Consider the following 20,486-nt stretch of genomic DNA (forward strand, 5'->3'; position numbering starts at 1 on the left):
AAATCATGGATTTAAAATGACCAAGGGTTACCATCTTTTAAAGAGCAAAGAAACTAAAGGCAGATCTTCCAAGCTCAGTACGAACTGAGCGTTATACACAGTTTCGAAATGGCAAAATGTACAAACACCATCCACATAGGTGGATTCTATTTACTGTTATACTTATGTTACACACTCAAATCTTGAGCCACGCAGGTCATGCACAGGTTTTACACTCATTACAAACAAAGGGCTAAACATGCACTAAATGCCTGTGCATTACACAATGGCATGCATAATGAAGCTCTGCTTGGTGATTAGAACAGGGTTCAGGGTACTGCTGCTACGGTCACAGAGGGATCTTCCCACCCTAATGGGGAACTGTGTGAACCGTGCAAGCAGACAAGAGGGGGGGGGGGGGGGGGGGTACTAGGGAACACACTGGGAGAACCTACCTACTGTACACTTACCTATGAAAGAGGATGGGTAAAAGGACGGGAACAAATATGTGGAGACAGCCTATAATAAACAAAAGTGCACTGCAGTGTTGGTTCTGGCCACGTCTGATCAGTTCCACCTAGTGGAGGAGAAACCTCTTATCAGTGGCTTGTTATTCTCAGTTTAAAGGAGCACGCCAACATTTTGGGAAATTAGCTTACTGTCTTCTCCAGAGAGAGACAAGAAGATAAATACCAGTTTCCTCTCTGTGCGTTCAGTAGAAAGCTATCTGGCTGCACGTTAGCCTAGCTTAGCACAATGGCTGCCGGTTAGCCTATAGGCATTGTCCAACTAACACCTCTCCTGAAGGCTAACCGGCACTGTCCACTTCCATTCATTGTGCTAAGCTAGGCTAATGTGCAGCCAGATAGCTTTCTACTGAACGCACATCACATACAGCGTATACAGGCAAGAAATGGCAACGTCTATAGTGGAATCGACGTATAGGGCTTTAACTCAGGATTTCATGAATTACCCTAGACCGCTCTAAAACCGTACTTATATTCACCATGGTATAACACTGGAACATAGGGATGGAAAAATGTATTCTTTCTCACAACGATAGCTAGGTGATGTCAAATGGGCCATAGTATTGTATCCATAGCTATAATATAGAATATAGTTATAGCTCTACAAACAAGGTGACTCAGTCCTATATTTTAAAGTGTGGCAATGCGACCACAGGGCCATGGCTAATCCCCGGCGCTGAATGAGTTAATGTCGCACCAAAAACGACCAAATCAAATTCCTCGTATGTGTAAACTACTTGGCAATAAAGACCTTTCTGATCTGACCAATCTCCTCCTCCACTGCGGGCACAGATGTCTACTCATCTGGGGGCTCCTCCATGCACCATCTACCCCCAGTTGTGCATCGTCAAGTCAAGTGCCTCTTGAGTGCTTGTGTGTATGGTTGGATGTTAAAGGAACATTTACAAAATTTGGAACATTTGGGGAAATTAGCTTATAGTCTTCTCCAGAGAGACAAGAAGATAGATACCAGTTTCCTCTCTGTGCGTTCAGTAGAAAGCTATCTGGCTGCACATTAGCCTAGCTTAGCACAATGAATGGAAGTGGACAGTGCCGGTTAGCCTTCAGGAGAGGTGTTAGTTGGACAATGCCTATAGGCTAACCGGCAGCCATTGTGCTAAGCTAGGCTAACGTGCAGCCAGATAGCTTTCTACTGAACGCACAGAGAGGAAACTGGTATTTATCTTCTTGTCTCTCTGGAGAAGACTATAAGCTAATTTCCCCAAATGTTCCAAATTTTGTAAATGTTCCTTTAACATCCAACCATACAGATAAGCACTCAAGAGGCACTTGACTTGACGATGCACAACTGGGGGTAGATGGTGCATGGAGGAGCCCCCAGATGAGTAGACATCTGTGCCCGCAGTGGAGGAGGAGATTGGTCAGATCAGAAAGGTCTTTATTGCCAAGTAGTTTACACATACGAGGAATTTGATTTGGTCGTTTTTGGTGCAACATTAACTCATTCAGCGCCGGGGATTAGCCATGGCCCTGTGGTCGCATTGCCACACTTTAAAATATAGGACTGAGTCACCTTGTTTGTAGAGCTATAACTATATTCTATATTATAGCTATGGATACAATACTATGGCCCATTTGACATCACCTATCTATCGTTGTGAGAAAGAATACATTTTTTCCATCCCTATGTTCCAGTGTTATACCGTGGTGAATATAAGTATGGTTTTAGAGCGGTCTAGGGTAATTCATGAAATCCTGAGTTAAAGCCCTATACGTCGATTCCACTATAGACGTTGCCATTTCTTGCCTGTATACGCTATTATCCCGAAATCAAATCTATATCATAGCTATTATGTTCCATCATGAATGCATGAAAGGGGGGGGGGGGGGGGTCGTTTCTGATTATTTGATTGTCAGTAACAGCATTCGCATTGAACACTAAAAATGGTTATCAGCCCAATCGGTATGAAAGCATTGCAGGATCAAGCAAAAATCTACGTCAAATCGTCCTTACCTGTGGCTGGGAGTATTCCAAAAATAATATTCCAATTGTTTGATCGCCATCTGGTATATCCAATGTCCATTTCGTCTACGGCATAATCCACCACAACATATGGATCGGAGATATTTGACGCGCTTCAATGGAACCGGCAGAACGGCTGCCCTCGCCCGACAAGGAAACATGAAACCGGAGACCTGTGGCCGTCCCACAGAAAGATACAAGGGTAGAAAGGGTGCTCAATACCGCCGTCTAGTGTGATGCGGCCGGTATTGCACTTTTACATTCTCATGATGATTCCCTATGTTAACCCGGAGTATGTGTGCCTGTAATGAATAGAAATATCGAATAAAAGAAATAACGATCAAATAACGAGTATACTCGTTGTTGCCGTTCAACGATTGCCGCCCAATAACGAGTATACTCGTCATTGGCAGTGAATAAGTTAACGGACAGACAATTACGGTAGAATACAATTAAAAGGTAGAATAAAATAAAATGGAATATAAACCCAATTAAAATAGAAGCACAATAGAATATAATTATAATATAAAATAGGCCAGGGCTGTACAGTTGTGCACAATGTGGTCAAGTATATACACTAATTAGAATCAAAATAACAATACAGTGGGATGGAATATTTAGCAGGGCTGTGCAATTGATCAGTAATGTGCAAAAAGTATGAACAGTGAAGTATGAACAAGTATGAAGAGTTTTGATTGTATATACAAATATATAGTCCAGAGGTAAATGGAGGATGAAGTTGGAGGATGCAACTGAAGCTAACCTTGTAGATGGACTATGCGCAACACATTGTCGGAGACTTCCACCCTGGAGTGGTCCGCCATCTTGATTGTGGGCAGCCCATATAAAGCCCAGGTGCGTTATTTCTAAACCTAGCCGCATTTCTGGCAAGACACTCTTTGATTGGCCGACGCCTGTTTCCACACTGGTTAAGCTTAGGCACTCTTTCGAAGTTGGTTAAGGTTAGAGTTTGTCTTGGAGCGTGACGGCAAGTTCTTTCGACGGTTAAGCTTAGGCACTCTTTCGAAGTTGGTTAAGGTTAGAGTTTGTCTTAGAGCATGGCGATAGAACGCCAGGTAGTTTGCAGGCTGTTTGACGTGGAAATGGGCAAAGACACAGCTCGTCACGCGATTGGGCAAACGCGTCAGTGACCAATCAGAGAGCGTCAGTCAGTGCCAATCAGAGAGCGTCTGCCAGAAATGCGGCTAGGTTTAGAAATAACGCAGCCTATGGGAGAGCTGGGGGAGGTGCCTAGAGATTGTCTGTCAGCCAATCCCCGGGTTCTCTCCCAATGAGGTTAAATGTCTACAGCTGCACCCAATCACCTACCATTTAGTAAATCATTTCCAATGTTCTATGCACAGTGTAGGGAGACACAGGAAACCTCACATTCTCAGCAATTACTGTTTATATATTCCACACAGTATCTGTTGTAATACACAGTTTATCGTGCCAGAGGTAATACTGTAATCATCTTTATATGTCTTGAGTTAGCATGTCCATTAAATGTCGTGTATATCAAGTTAGTATTTTCACAAAATGTCTCATCTTGTTTTTACAGCACTTTAAGAGCATCTCTTGATGAACTCAAAACACGTATGTACAGTATATATCTATCCTCATCTGTATCCTCATCTTAACCTCATTTGTATCCTCATCTATATACTCATCTGCCCAGCCTGTCACTCACCGTGTTTCTGGTCTGGTTGTCTTCATCAGAAATTGAGAACATAGGGAACCTTCACATCCAGCTGTCTGGGACACTGAGGGAGGAGGTCAAGAGGATGGAGCTGTTCAGAGAGCGACAGAAAGAGCAGAGGAAAAAGGTTAATCAGGAGTTATTTGACGTACCTATTGGGCTGAAATGACACAAGGTTTCTCTCTAGTATTCCATCACATCATCACTGCAGACATTTACATTACATTTACATGTAGTCAGACAGTGGGGGGCGACAGTGGCTCGGGGGGTAGAGCAGTCGTCTGGTAATCCAGAGGTTCTCGGTTAGATTGTGTCGAAGTGTCCTTGAGCAAGAAACTTGACCCCTAATTGCTCCTGATGAGAAGGTTGGCACCTTGCATGGTTGCCTCTGCTGTCAGTGTGTGAATGTGTGAGTGAATGGGTAAAATGTGAGGATAAAAGCGCTATATAAATGCAGCCATTTCCCATTTTAGTCATTTAGCTGATACTATTATCCAAAGAGACTTACAAGTTCTGTACAACAAGTCAGCAGGAAGGTTACAACTCTGGCAGCTAAGGGTACAGTAAGATTGTTTGTCAAACAGTGTCGAAGTTGAGTGCTACAGTCTTGAGTGCAGACTGTAGCACTCATCATCATCATCACTGTGCAGACAGGAGGTGTGCTCCTGATACTGATACTTTTAAAGTGCTTTTAAATTGTTTTATCTCAACTCAAGAACTTAAAGTTCTTTTAAATATCCACTCTGAGACTATATTTTATGAGAAACCAAGTGAAAGTGGTGGATGATCTTCATACCTTGAGATTTTTGGTGGATACTATCTCGGCCTGCTGTATCTGCTGAAGCCTAAGGATTTCCTAGCAGAGAATCTCAGCACACCATGCCACCCAAGAAGGACCCAAGTGGTGGAGAGTAGTTGGTGTCGCTCTCACATGTATGAGATCTAATGAGTCAACAAAGAGATTTGTTTATGCAACTTCTGCAGCAGCAGGAAAGCATTTTCAAGACTGTTGTGGAATTACTTGTGAACAATGTGAACACTCGGATTGACCAATTGACCAAGGAGACACAGGAGCTGAGAAGCAGCCTGCAATTCTCCCAGAAGGACATTGAGGATCTAACAAAGAACATTTTGAATTTAGTCGGAGAGTACTACTGCTTGTGCTGAAACCAAAACAATGCAGGAGACCTTGACAAAGATGACTGAGAAAGCGGACTACTTGGAGGGTCAAACAAGAAGGAATAACCTTGTTGTGGATGGCATTCCTGAGACCCAGAATGAAAGCTGGAAGGAGACTGAGGACAAAGTCAGGTGTGTGATCGATGAGAAACTTCACCTGGACAGTAGTCAGATTGTGATTGAACGCGCACATAGGACTGGCAATCCATCTGGATATTCTGGAAAGAGACCTAGGCCTATTGTGATCAAATTCCTCAGATACAAAGATAAAATGGCTGTTCTGGGAAAGGCTAAGGATCTGAAAGGCACCAACATCTATGTGAATGAGGACTACACTGAAGCTGTCAGGCATAAACGTAAGGAACTCATTCCAGCCATGAAAGCTGCCAGAGAACGAGGCGACAGCCTAGATCCGACATGACAAGCTTATTATCCATCCCCCTTCCCAAAGGCTAGGAGCACGAGCTAGAGACTAGCTATCTGGTTTCCTTAACTTCAGCTCATTACAGACTGTGATGATATGCATATTCTTCCTTTTTCAAAGGGTCTTGTTATGGCCCATTGAATGTCTGCACTATCAGAAATAAGGTACATGAACTTAACTATCTGATTACAGAAAACACCATATTTTGGCCATATCGGAGACCCATCTGGATGCTACTGTTTTTGACACAGAGGTGGCCATTGATGGTTATAATATATTTAGAGGGGACAGGAATAAACATGGGGGTGGCATAGCATTATATATTAGAAATTACTTTCCGACAACACTGTACTCTGAGTTCATGTCAGATAGTTTAGAATCTCTGTGGGTCAAAGTGCATCTTCCTCATCTAAAGCCGGTGCTGATCGGCTGCTGCTATAGACCTCCCGGGTCTGATGTGCAATACCTGAATGACTTATGTGTGTTAATTGACAGAGTTACAGATGTGAATGGTGATATTTTTTTACTTGGGGATATGAACATAGACTGGTTTGCGAATCAATGTCCAATGAAACAAAAGATTGTATCATTAATCGATGCTTGTAATCTGTCTCAGATGATCTCTCAACCAACCAGAGTCTTCACTAACAGTGCTGGCCATACTTCTGCCACTTGCATAGACCATATTTACACAAATATTCCTGAATGCTGCATTAAACCAGTTTCTCAATCTGTGGGCTTTAGTGACTATAATATTATAGCAATTACCAGGAAAACTAAAATTCCTAAATGCAAGGTCAATATAACACATAAAAGGATGTTCAAGAAATTCATTCCTGACAGTTTTTTGGCAAATGTTGGTGATATTGACTGGGCTGATGTGTATACTGCTGAGGAGCCTGAGGCCTCCTTAAATATCTTTATGGAACGCTTCATGAAGATTGTTGATAAGCATGCCCCTATGAGAAAGTGTATTGTAAAGGTTAGACCAGCTCCATGGCTGAATGAGACTCTAAAGAGCCTCATGAAGGAAAGAGATGAAGCCAAATCTATATTAGTAATGTCTGGATTAGTGGAGGACAGATTAATGTACTGTCAACTGAGAAACCAGGTTACAAATAGATCAATGAAAAAAGAATATTACATGCAAATAATAAATGCTGTAAAGCAAGATAGTAAAGAGCTCTGGAAAACCCCTAAAGAAATAATGGGGAGAAGGACAACTGGTGGGGTTTCCTTTGTGGAATCAGAAGGCATGTTTCTGACAACCATCTGATATAGCAAATTATTTTAATGATTTCTTCATAAATAAGGTCTATGCACTAAGGCAGAATATGGACAATACTGATTATGATTATCTAAAGCTCATAAAAGATAATGTGATGTTAGACAAGAGTTGCACTTTTCAGTTTAATTGTGTAGATGAGCGGGAAGTAAGGAAGCTGTTGAAGTCCCTTCCTGAACATAGCTCAGTAGGTACTGACATGCTAGACAGTAAGGTACTTGGCTATGTTTATGGTCCGATATATCATATATTAAATGCATGCTTAATGAAAGGTGTTTATCCCACTGTCTGGAAAGATGGTAAAATTATTCCCTTACCTAAAGATGGCAGACTAGCACTCACTGGGAAGAACGACCTATCGCTATTCTCCCAGTTCTCAGTAAACTGATGGAGAGAATAGTCCACTCACAAATACAGGATTACTTTGACTGTAATGGCTTGAACACAAGTTTTCAACATGCTTACAAACCTAACCATTCAACTTGTTCCGCCCTTACAGTAATGACGGATGACTGGCTCAAGGAAATTAATAACTCAAAGTATTACTTGATTTTAGTGCTGCATTCGATGTCATAGACCACGATCTGCTCATCTGTAAACTAGAATGCTATGGGTTTTGTCCAACAGCCATCATATTTATGAAGAGTTTTCTCACAAGTAGAACACAAAGGGTTTATTACACTGGCAGCTGGTCTCACTCTAAAGTCTTAGACTGCGTGGTCCCGCAAGGGAGCTGCCTAGGACCACTCTTATACGCCATCTTCACAAACAACTTACCATCAGTTCTGTGTAAAGCAACTGTACAGTTCACCATCAGTGAACTGGACAATGTTTTATCAGCTGAGTTAAATATGGTGTTTGATTGGATAAAACGGAATAAGTTGGTTCTAAACATCTCGAAAACCAAATCAATTATCTTGGGTTCGAGTCATAAACCAAAAATGTGTTTGAACTTGTCTGAGGAACCCATAGAACAGGTAAATAAAGTAAAATTACTGGGCATAATAATTGATAGCCAGCTGTCATGGGCAGAACACATTGATACCATAGTGAAGAAGATGGGGAGTGGTATCTCCATGGTGAGGAAATGTCTTTCTTATGTCCCTACATACATTGTGGGACAGGTGGCGAAATCTTAAATTTTATATCACCTGGATTATTGTGCACCAGTATGGTCCTCTGCATCCAAAGGTCAACTAAAGAAATTGCAAACTGCCCAGAACAGAGCTGCAAGGTTAGTCTTACATTGATCCATGAGAACAAACACTATCAGTATTCACCGTCAACTCTCATGGTTAACGGTAGAGAATAGGCTGGTTTTCAACATGGTTAAATTTTTCAGGAACACTGTCTTTTCATCTCAACCTGTTTTCTTATACAAACAAATGGTCAGATGCAGTCAGGTTCATTCTTATTTTACTAGGTCAGCCGATGATGGACAGATTATGTTACCACATCCAAAATCAAATGCTTTAAAGAGGACGGTTGTTTATCGTGCCACAATCATTGGAATAACTGCCCACTGAACATAAGTAAATAGAATAGCAAAGTGTCTTTCAAGTACCACCTAAGAATGCACTACTTAAATATGTGAGCAAAATATTCTGATGTTTATAAAGATGTCTACAATGTTTTACTGTTTTTAGATTATCACTGTTAATTAAGTGAATTGTGATTGTCATATGTATCTCATGTATTGTTGTGTTTTGTGTTGTCTTTCTGTGTGGACCCCAGGAAGACTAGCTCGCCACTTAGGTGGCAGCTAATGGGGATCCTTTTAAACAATAAACAATAGTGGTATAGACCTATTAGCATAGTAGGTCGTAGTATAGGCAAGGTAGATTACTTAGTAGCCAAGAGCAAAGTAAAGGACAGTACGAAGGTTAGTAGTTCTTAATGTCTGTCTTCCTTCATTTCAGATATTGATTTAAGAAGTGTGTTTTGACTTCCGGTTTGCGACGTTCTGGTGAGCAGTCACATGAAAGAGCTCCCGGTCAATGAATATAAAAAAAAGGAAGTAAAACCATTCAAAACTAAATAAAAAGTGAAGATTCGAGGACAAAAGAAGGAAGAAGGAACATGAGGACAAATGAAAGAAAAGCAACCTCAGATGAAGTAAATACACAGATGGAAAAGACTCAACACGAGGCAATGATGCAACAGGTAGAACAAGCTAGCGGGACGCTGAATGTCAATGCAGAGAAGCTACAGGCTAACTTACAAACTAGCTTACAAGCTAACATAGAGGCTAACCAGGCCACCATGCAGATTGGATTAGGAGCAATGCGGAGCATACAATGTAACACTGAAAAATCCAACGGAGGTGGCAATGAAGCGTCGGAGCTATGTAGAAATTAAGAAAATTCAGAAAAAGAAAGGAACGGCGTGCAGGAGACGGCGAGGGACACAGCGCGGAGAGGATGGAAGGTGCCGGGAGGGGAAGGAGAGAGGCCTACGGCCTAGGCCTACGCTGACACAGAGGATGGAGAGGGCGCGCAGGTGGACCAGAACCGAGAGACGAGGAGAGGAGGACGGGAGGAGGAAAAGAGGGGACCTGAACCGATTCAAAGCAGAACTATGAAGAACGACAAAGGGACACGAGAAAGGGGCATGAAGGGACACAGTGATCCAAGGAAAGATGCAAGACAAATACAAACATACACACGGGGGACCTGGGGATGAGAATAGATATATAAAAAGAAGCAGGGAAGCTGGACCAGCACTCTCAGGTTCAAGTATTTAATAGCAGCCTGAAGTGGAAACAAACAAGATGAGAATAGATGCAACAGAGGAAAGATAATTGAACAGTTACCCCAAGAAGTATAAAACTATAACACCATGATGTACGATACACACGTTGTAGACAAACGATTTGAAATGTATCTTAAAAAGGGACACGCTGATTAGGGAACATATTGGGGAATAATACACAATGGACTGGTATGAAGGAACTGCAGGATTACACGTGACACACAATACAAATGAACATGAACATAAGAAAGACGGATTCAGAGAATTGACCGGGAGCTCTGAGGCCATCCACAGAACGAATGTTGGACTTATATAGTGCGCATTTCGCCACTAGGGGGAGCCCTCTCCCTAGGAGAGCCACTACTCCTCACCCTTCCAACGGGGAACAGAGGGATACGACTAAGATCCTCTAACACCATGGGAGCGCCAAATGTTGTCTTTTTTCTTTGAGTTATGTTAGAATCTGAGTTGTTAGAATAGCAGTTGCTTTAAATGTGCACATGGACATTTGTGAAGGACAAAAATAAAAAAATGTTTGACATGAAGAGAGGCTTGGGGAATCTCCATTGGGGATATCTCCGTCACTGGGGGGGGGGGCTTCTCCAATAGGAGAGCTGATTCCACTCCAAACCGCCAACAGGGGCAAAAAGTGCTAACCATATAGCTTACTTTATTTTCATTTCAGTTTTATTTTTTAAGTCATGTTAACATAAATGTATATAGTGATATCGGTGACATGGGAGGTACAGAAGTGGGCAGGCTGAGTTCAGTGGGGGGGAATGTCAGGGGGAGGGGCCATCGTTCCGGCGGTTCGACCCGGGAGAGGGGGGGTCTTGCGTGTTGTGGGATCGGTATGGGTGGGGTGGGGTTTCCTGGGGCCCTCGGCCGCCATGGGCGGTCTGGTCGCCGGGCCGGGGGGACACCGGGCTTGGGGTCGCGGGGGGCCATTGAGGCGTGGTGCTTTGGCCTTCTGCAGGCCTGGGCTTGGGGTTCTCGTGGGCCTGGCGGTCGGGCGGGGGCTCTGGGTGCTCGGCTCCGCGCATGGTGGACCAGGATATGGGGGTGTTCTGTTTCTCGGGGAGGAGGGCGGGAGGGAGGGGTTTCTCTTATGGGGGTCAGAGCGGCTGAGCTTTGCCCAGTGGGGTCTTGTGTGTTGCGGGGTCGATGTGCGTGGGGTGGGGCTCTCGGTGACATGGGAAGTAGCGGGCTTGGCTCGGTGGGGGAGGAGTTCCCTATCCTCTCCTCTACTGGGCCTGGCCCAATTGATTCAAGGGACCCGTGTCGCTGGGGGCCCGGCTCTGCACTTATCGGCCTGGGATATGGGGGAGTTCTACGGGCTTAGCTCAGGGGGGGGGGGCATCGTTTCCGCGGTTTGGCCCGGGAGAGTGGGGTCTTGTATGTTGTGGGGTCGTTGTGCGTGGCGTGGGGGGCTTGGTGACATGGGAGGTAGCGGGCTTTGCTCTGTGGGGGGGGAGTACCACCCCTCGCTCCTCTACTGAGCCTGGCCCAATTAAATTCAAGGGACCCGTGTCGCTGAGTGCTCGGCCCCGCGTGGGACGGACCTGGGATGTGGGGGAGCCCTATTTCTAGGGTGAGATGGCGGGAGGGGGGGGGGTCCCTCTTATGGGGGTCTGGGAGGCTGAACGCAGCCATATTCAAGGGGCCCATGTTAGTGTGTTGCTATGTTATTGATGTCATTGTAGGTATTGTCTAAGTGTTTTATGTCTGTAAATGTGAATACAAATTTAAGTGTTTTTAGTAGATGGGGGAAAATGTCTGGATAGGCAAACAACTATTGTCGACTATTGTAATCAAGTAAAAGGTGATGGTGACTTGCTAAAGGGGAACACCACCTACAGTAAATGAGGAAATTCCAGTATGTTGTTTCCATGGCCTAGAAAAGTTCAGTCAATATTAGTGAATATATATATATAATGTGTGTGTATATATATATAATGTGTGTATGTGTATATATATATATACATACACACATTATATACTGTATATTATATATATACACATGATATATATACACACACTATATATATATATATGTATACACACATATATATACACACACATTATATATATAGTGTGTGTATATATATGTGTGTGTATATATATACGTGTATGTGTATAATATATATATACACATAAAATGTTTATAATAGTGTTGTCATCATGATGATGTTCTTTAACTCGTATCTTTTCTCCTGTCAGTTTGAAGGCATGATGGAGAAGGTCCAGAAGGCCAAGGTCTCCCTATTTAAGAAAACGATGGAGGTGAGAGCAGCAGTCCACCCTCTGTCAGGAGGGCTTTACTAACACCCCGGCAATACTACACTACAAGACTATGCTAGTAATTGTATTGCATGCTTCCCACAGATGAAACTACCGGTATTTCAGTTTCATTGAGGGAATTTCACTGTTTATCTTTCACTGTTTACCCACTGTTCACAGGTAAAAACGCACTTGTTCAATCAATATCTGAAAAATAATAATAATACTAACCTTCATACTGTCTTTTATTAGTATGCACTCTGCTACTAACAGTAAGAAGCATTTTGTATGAAAGTATTCTGTACTTCTGTATGACAACTATTAAAGAAACTTGAAACTACTAAGGAATCTACCTTGCCTATATTACTACCTACTATGCTGATACTACTATGCACTCAAGACTTTGACGAACAATCTTACCCTTAAAGATTGCCAGAGTTGTACCCTTCCTGCTGACTTGTTGTACAGAACTTGTAAGTCACTTTGGATAAAAGCGTCAAGCTAAATTACAAAATTTTTAAATTGTAACTATGTTAGTAGCCATGTGGGTTGACATGGGGCTAACTACAGTGCACCCTGCTTGCATCTACCTGTGCACAGGAATAGTGAATGATAGGGCTCAACACATGTTAGAAGAAGTGACATCAGGAAGTCAATGTCTTACTTTGGTTCCCCTTGCACACACACATCTGTCTCTATTGAGCTAAACCTTCCCTCAACTCAAGGAAACTATAAAAGAAGGAAGGGTCATGACATCAGAATACCAGCATTCTACGTTCTTCTGCTTGGTGCCAGCTCTATAACTAGTGTCAGCTAGTTAACAATGCAACAAAATCGCTGATGATTCTGACACACGAGGTAATGACCTTTAAATGGTCATAAACTAGTCATAAACTAGGAGATAAGCTGATCTCATCCAACTGAAAGTTTCCACACTTGGCACCAACGTGCATTACACTGTGACCGTGATGACCCTTCCTTATTTTATAGTTTCCTTGGGGCAACTTCCTGTATAAAGGGTTCACACTAGAGTTATGGGCTGAGTAAAAAAATAACCAAGTAGGGTTGAAGTGTTTCATTGTTTGTTTAATTTCCCTCCCCAGTCTAAAAGGTCCTACGAACAGCGGTGCAGAGAGGCTGATGAGGCGGAGCAGGCTGCAGAGAAGCTGAGCGGAGCCGCCGCGGCCACGCCCAAACAGACCGAGAGGGTGAGCCGGCACAAACATGAGGAAACAAGTCATACCCACTTTATTTTAACCAGGCAGGACAAATTATTATTTACAATGATGTAAGTAATTGTCCTGGTGAGAGGACAAAAGGTCCCCCCGAAGGGTAACAGGGAAAGGGGACACAAAATGTATAAAACAGAAAAGGGACAGATGATACATACATCACAGAGGTAAGGGAAATCATTAAAACACACATCAAACAAACAAACAAATAAAATTATGGGTATGTACTATGTATGTAATACATGAAGCAGAACAGGCAAATTACAGTTAAAAGGCTGGGTGACAGTTGCAAGTGTGTGTAAACAACTCTGCGATAGAGTAGTAAGGGGGGTCAATTTGTCCATTTTCAAAGTATTTTCTCATCTCGTTCCAACTGCTGGGAGTAGTCAATTGGAAGCAGGATGAATGAATGAAATACTTGATCATTGATTGATTGATTTGAATGAATGAAAACTGTAAGTTGCTTTAGATAAGTCAGCTAAATTAATAAATGTAAATTAAAATGAAAACCTTTATTTATTTGCCTTACATACACATTGACAGTACCTAATATTACATAAATAACATATAGGAGCATAATCTTAAAAAAAAAACATTTCTACACTTCTATTTTCTTTCAGTTGCAGAACAAATCTAAACAGTGCAGGGAGGCTGCAGGGGAGGCTGGTAAGGATGAATAATGAAATAAATAGGCAATTTTCTTATTGTTTGTATGTTTTATATATATATTATTATTTTTACAGGGATTATTTCTTTTTTTGTTCATATTGGAAACCACTGAGGTTTACCAGAAATAGTTTGTGCATAGTGGTCACATCTACTTCCTTTTTCTCTGAAGAACCCTATAGGTTTCAAATGCACAAATAGGACTTCTGAATGTGGGCACTCGCAAGACTAGGCTTCTTCTGAAAAGTAACACCATTTTCCCCCCCTGAATTAGAGAAACAATACATGTCAAACATTGAACAGCTCGACAAGATTCGCCAAGAATGGGAGTCCACGCATGGGAGCACGTGTGAGGTAAAGTATGCACTTGTGCAGGGATGCACATGAAGCCATACACTGTAACCTGTCACACTATGAACTACATAACAGAAGCACATGTTCCTGCTAATAAGATAAGATATTCCTTTAGTGATCCCCTTGGGGAAATTCGGGCGTCATAGCAGCATGGGGAGGGGAGATGAGATACAGGTATGGGCAGGGTAATAGTAGAAGACATAAATATAGGCAATACAATTATAGTAAAGATAAAAATAAGCATAGTAGAAGACATAAATATAGGCAATACAATTATAGTAAAGATAAAAATAAGCAGTGTAAACAATGTAATTAACTAAGAATATGAGCAAGTATGCAGTGTAATCAAAGGTGCAGATGAGGGTCTGTATGCCCTATCAGTTATATTATACGTACGTTACAATAAATATGCTCAATAACACTTAGAATCTGAATACATACTATGAGTAAGTAAAGTATTCAAGATTCAAGAGTTTTATTTGTCACATATACAAGATATGCAGTGAAATGTAGGTGGCCATGCCCGCCTCGATTGTGCAAAAATACAAATAATAAAATAGAGTAGACATGATAAAAAAAGTAATAAGAATAAAATACAATGCTGGGCGGCTACGTGGCGCAGTGGGCAAGGCGCTCGCAACGAATGCTGGAGACTAGGCTCGAACAGGATGGATGCCTCCTGTTCGAGCCCCGCTCAGCACATTGCTTTCAGTTTAGCTGGTCGTCCACAGTAATACACATTGGCCGTATTACGGGGAGGGAAACTGAAGGGTGGGGATCGGGCGTTGTGGACAGCGACTCCTACAGGTCGGTTGGTGCGCCTGCGCAGTAGAATCAAGAAGCGACGGGGGCGGGGCCCCTCCAAAGCCCAGACCCCCGACGCTGAAAGATCGAGCCGCGCAGGTGAAAAGATGCGACGGCTGTTACCTCGAGTATCGGAGGGGACTCGTGCTATGTATGACTCAGTCCACATTGCAGCCGGCTTGTGGGAGGCAAGAAACAACGTTCGAAGACAGGGGAGGGTTGAATTGGACGATATGAAAATTGGGATGGGAGAAAAAGTGGATAAAAAAAAAGAATAAAATACAATGCTAAGCTCAAGAATAAAGGCAATGAGTAATATATACAATAATATACAAATATACAGATCTGTTTTTTAAAGTGACCTTTTTGTAGTGTATTTGTGTGTGGGGTGTGTGAGAGTGTAAGTGAGGATGTGTGGTGTGTATGTGTGTTCATGTGTGCTTGTGTGTGGAGAGAGATTAGTGTTCAGTGTTCTGGTGGCCTGGGGGAGACTGAGTCTTTCTGTTTTTGCCGCATGAATGCGGAGGCGCTTGCCTGACCGCAGAAGCTTGAACAGGCTATTGTTGGGTGATGAGGGTCCTTTATTATCCTGCAGGCTCTGGATCTGCACCTCCTGGTGTACAAGTCCTGCAGGGGTGGTAGAGCGATACCCATAGTACGCTCTACTGAGCGCACTACTGGGCAGTGCAATTGCCAAACCAGGCAGTTTGTATACAGTATACACAGGTGCAGTATACATAAGGTACCCTAACTGGCATGATATACATCATACGTTGTAGTCTGTGCAGTTTAGGTGAGAGTCAGACGCACTTAGTGTGATCAGACATTCCTAGTAGTACTAGAGTTCTGCTGCCGTTAGTTCTCCGGCTGCTGGCAGTGGTCCCTGCCCACTGTTGTGGAGCCTGATGGCCGCTGCTACGAAGGAATGGCCGAGGCTATTGTACTTTGTTTTGTTTAACTGACACTGCAGTCGATGTACTGTGCACCTATTTGACCTCAATTAAAATTGCCGCGCAAGTGCAGCCGCCAGTTCAGTGTCGTTATGTGTTTTTTTGCTAGTATTACATTTTGCGCAAAGTGGTATTAAAAAGTCTTCAATTAAACTCCTTGAAACCTGCGGATGCCCTGGACCTATCTCAAACCCTGCCCTCTTTTCTTGAGGGAAGCAACCGTTTGTGATTGGAGGATCAAGAAGAGAGAGAGCAGAGATTGACATTGTGTCAATTGAGCAATTTCTCAAACCCGAGTTGAAAAGATAAGATAAGATATTCCTTTATTGATCCCCTTGGGGAAATTCAGGCATCATAGCAGCATGGGGGAGGAGGGAGGGGAGGTACATGTAGTAGAAGACAAGACGAGACTAAAATTATAGTACAGTGGAGAAGTCGAAATAAAAATAGGCAGTGTAAACAATGACAATATAATTAACTCTGAGCATGCGCATATGGACAAGTAGGCAGTGTAAATAGGTCAAGGTGCAAGATGAGGGTATGTAGGCTACTGTATGTACTGTATATTTGCCTTACACTAAATATAGTTACAATATATATATAATCTAATATATCTAATCTAAAAAATGCTATGCTAAAAAAAAACATGCTCTGATGAAGTAAGTATACAGTATACACATACAGTAAGGTGCAGTATGCATAAGGTATGTATGCCGTGATATACTTCATACGTTATACATTGTCCGTTTAGGTGGGAGTCACACACTCAGTGATAGAAGTTCCTAGTAATAGATTCAAGATTTTTATTTGTCACATACATACCAGGGCGAGGGCATACAGTGAAATGCGGGTGGCCATGCCCGCTTTGATTGTGCAAGAATACAATAGTAAGTAGAAGATAATAAAATAGACATGATAAAATAGATAAATGGATCAAATAAAATTCATTACATTTATATAGCGCTTTTCTAGACATTCAAAGCGCTCCCCATAATGTAGGGTGTAAATTGCCTCCTTCACCACCACTGGTAGCACCCAACCTTGGGCTACGCAGGCTCAATGGCTGCCATACACTAGAGATAAATAATGACACCTTGGTGCCTTGGTTTGTACCGTTAGGTGTTTCAGCAGCAAGAGGAGGACCGTATCGACATTGTGAGGAACGCCCTGTGGGTGCACTGTAACCAGTTCTCGATGCAGTGCGTCAAAGACGACGAGGTGGGTCCAACCATTCTCTACACATATTAACCATTATCCAGTCACAGTGGGAATATGGGACAGATATGACTTCGAATGATTCTGACCTATCTGCTGTGTTTCCGCAAAACAAACTGCCCTTTTCAGTGTTACGAGGATGTGAGGAGCATGTTGGAAAAGTGTGACATCATAGCGGACAACAACTGCTTTGTGGAGATGAGAACCACCGGCTCGAGTCCGTCAGGTATACTGTACATCCTGTCAGGTACACATCCTGTCAGGTATACATCCTGTCAGGTATATATACTGTACATCCTCTGTCAGGTATACATACTGATACTGTACAATGTACATCCTGTCAGTTATACATACTGTACATCCTGTCAGGTATACATACTGTACATCTTGTCAGGTATACATACTGTACATCCTCCGTCAGGTATACATACTGTACATCCTGTCAGGTATATATACTGTACATCCTGTCAGGTATACATACTGTATATCCTGTCAGGTATACATACTGTACAATGTACATCCTGTCGGGTATACATACTGTACATCCTGTTAGGTATACATACTGTACATCATGTCAGGTATACATACTGTACATCCTGTAGCCTTCCTTATCTGCATTTCTGGTTGTGTTCCTGGTCGGACATTTCAATATTATCTCTCAACAGCAGGTGAAACGCATGCGAGAGAAAGTTTGGTAGTTTGAGAAGAAAAAGAGCATTCAGCCTGTGTTGGGACCAGCTGTGTACGATCAGGGCCTTAACACTTTGAGTGCCAACGACGAGATTTCTCGTCCTAACTCGACATGCATTGTGTTGTGTGCCAATGACGAGTTTTCTCGTTATTTAATCGTTATTTCTTTTATTAGCGATATCCATAAATTGTTCATCCATCCAGCCTGACGTTATCATTGGGAATGGCTCTGAGCTTGAAAAGGGAAAATACCGCCCCTATCGTCTCCCGGATGGTAATGCACATCATTGGATTGGATTGGGTGAAAAAGTACATTGAAAAAAAATCTCCGGTCCACATTTTACTTCTGGGGCATGCAACCTGATACTATTGCATTCATTGAGGGGACTGGAAGCAGGATTATGTGTTTCGGAGTATAACGTTGGATCAATAAACGCGATCGATATTTGGAATGGTGATCAGGAATTGGATTCATCTTTTTGCAGCATCTGATCTGAGGTAAGGACTGTATGTTACCAGTTTTGGATTAATCAGAGTTTTTTTTCACAGCGTTCACAAACGTGTGTGTGTGTGTGTGGCATTAGGCGTTGAGCGCGGCACGAATTAAAAAAAATTCAGCCCGCTTTTGTATTGTGCATAAGAACACAAATACTCTCGATAATCTAGCGTTTATTTGAAAACGATTAATAAATCAGCCGGAAAATTACAACTTGTTTTGTGTATTCCAGTAAATGGCTATTACTGCAGAATCTTTTTTTCTTTCTAGAAATCTCCAAGACTATACTCTTATTCAAAACGGTATAAAACGGAAATGTACTGATGAAAAAACAATCCGTTTCGTACATGTTGACTGGAAGCAAGTCATTGATAAGCGACTGGTGTATTAGACCCATAGCCATAATTTAAGATATAGTTTAATCGCTCGCAAATGTGCTCGTCCTCCCATTGATTAAAGTGCTGGCATACAAGCGATAATTCGTCATATCCGGCCGGCACACAATGTGTTAAGGAGGCAGTTTTTTGGGGGGGTTTTCCCACTGAATTCCAATGTTCCATCTCCAGCTGCCATTGAGTTCCAGAACTACTACGACAGGGAAGCCGCAGTGGACAGTAACGGAAGCGCTCGGTTTGTGGGAGGAGTCATGAAAAGGTTAGCTCTATTGATCTCAAACCATGCCCTCTTTTATCTATCCTCCAATAAGTTTGTCCAAGGCTATGTTAGCGATTGTGTGGTTTTTTCATGACTACTGTTTTATGTACTGAAAATGACCTACTACTGTTCACAATTTCTAGGTTTACACATCTTCTGCAAGGGAACTGTTCGACTGTCTCTAAGGCACCCATGAGTGACAGTCAGCCGCCAGCACCAACAAACGGTAAGCAATATGGCATTATTATAATGATAAATATTAGATTAGATTAAAATGTATTGTCATTATACAGCACAAGTACAGTACAACAGAAATAAGTTTCAACCAGAGTGCAAATGTAACAAAGGTTATCCTATAACCCCTATTACATTTTTGTGAGCGTTCTGCTCTGCTGGGATAATCTCATCATTACTATGTATCACTGAAAGCTTTCGCTACATGCACCTTCATTTGCCCGGCCACGCCCATTTCCGGCTATGTATAGCGAGGGGTGTGACCGTACTCTTCCTTCCCGAGTCTTGACCTTCATTCGGAAGACAGTCAGGGGTCCTCAGTGAGTGAGAGCAGAACGCTCACAAAAACTCATGTAAATAGGGTTATAGGATAACCTTCGCTACATTTTGTTTTTGCTTACGTTCTGCTCCGCTGGGACACAGGAGCGGAGCAGGACACAGAAAGCCAGACAAATGTACCCGCTGAGGTGCCCTTTACAACCATCAGAGGGTCCGGGCCTGGGGGGGGGGGGGGGGGGGCACCCCAGTGTAACAGAAAAAAGGCACCCAAAAAAAGGCACAAGGTGAGTAGACCGCGGGAAAAAGGGACCCGCGTCTACCCCACTGCGCGTCCCGCTCGCTACAAGGGACGTACGCGAAGCATAATAATAATAATAATAATAATAATAATAATAATAATAATAATAATAATAATAATAATAATAATAATAATAATAATAATAGATCAAATTTATATAGCGCCTTTCTAGAACCCAAGGTCGCATAAGGTTCGTTAAACCCCGACTCTGCCCGCGAGGCATCTCGTGGGGTCGGGGTTCCGAACCCTGACTCCGCCAGCGAAGCCTTAGCAGCGGGGTGTGGAAGAGGCCCCAGCCCCATGGACCACTCAAAGGCAGGCCTGCCGCCGAGTCAAGGAGCTAGGACCTGACCAAAGGGACCTGGTGAGGTCAACGAGGCTGTGGCATCGAGACCTCTGCAGGCGTTTACTCGTGACACCGCCAGCGCACAGACAGGACACAACAGGTGAAGGCCCTTCTCCGCCTGGTACACCGCGAGGACCCCCTGAGGAGAAGGCTCTGAAAA

At 42.8% G+C, this 20,486-nt stretch overlaps 1 protein-coding gene across 2 annotated transcripts in view; it reads left to right on the top strand.

Annotated features, from left to right (window-relative positions):
* The window catches only part of pstpip1a (proline-serine-threonine phosphatase interacting protein 1a), a 35,999-nt gene that overhangs the window by 2,459 nt on the left and 13,054 nt on the right, over positions 1 to 20,486 (top strand). For both annotated transcript variants that reach the window (XM_084335012.1, XM_084335013.1), the window contains 10 exons: positions 4,052 to 4,086; positions 4,210 to 4,316; positions 12,049 to 12,111; positions 13,212 to 13,316; positions 13,961 to 14,006; positions 14,281 to 14,360; positions 17,234 to 17,332; positions 17,459 to 17,555; positions 19,082 to 19,169; positions 19,313 to 19,395. In XM_084335012.1, the coding sequence (XP_084191138.1) occupies positions 4,052 to 4,086; positions 4,210 to 4,316; positions 12,049 to 12,111; positions 13,212 to 13,316; positions 13,961 to 14,006; positions 14,281 to 14,360; positions 17,234 to 17,332; positions 17,459 to 17,555; positions 19,082 to 19,169; positions 19,313 to 19,395 (803 nt within the window). The remainder of the gene's footprint in view (positions 1 to 4,051; positions 4,087 to 4,209; positions 4,317 to 12,048; positions 12,112 to 13,211; positions 13,317 to 13,960; positions 14,007 to 14,280; positions 14,361 to 17,233; positions 17,333 to 17,458; positions 17,556 to 19,081; positions 19,170 to 19,312; positions 19,396 to 20,486) is intronic.

Source organism: Notolepis coatsorum (genome assembly GCF_963971535.1).
Source record: "Notolepis coatsorum genome assembly, chromosome: 18".
NCBI lineage: Eukaryota > Metazoa > Chordata > Actinopteri > Aulopiformes > Paralepididae > Notolepis > Notolepis coatsorum.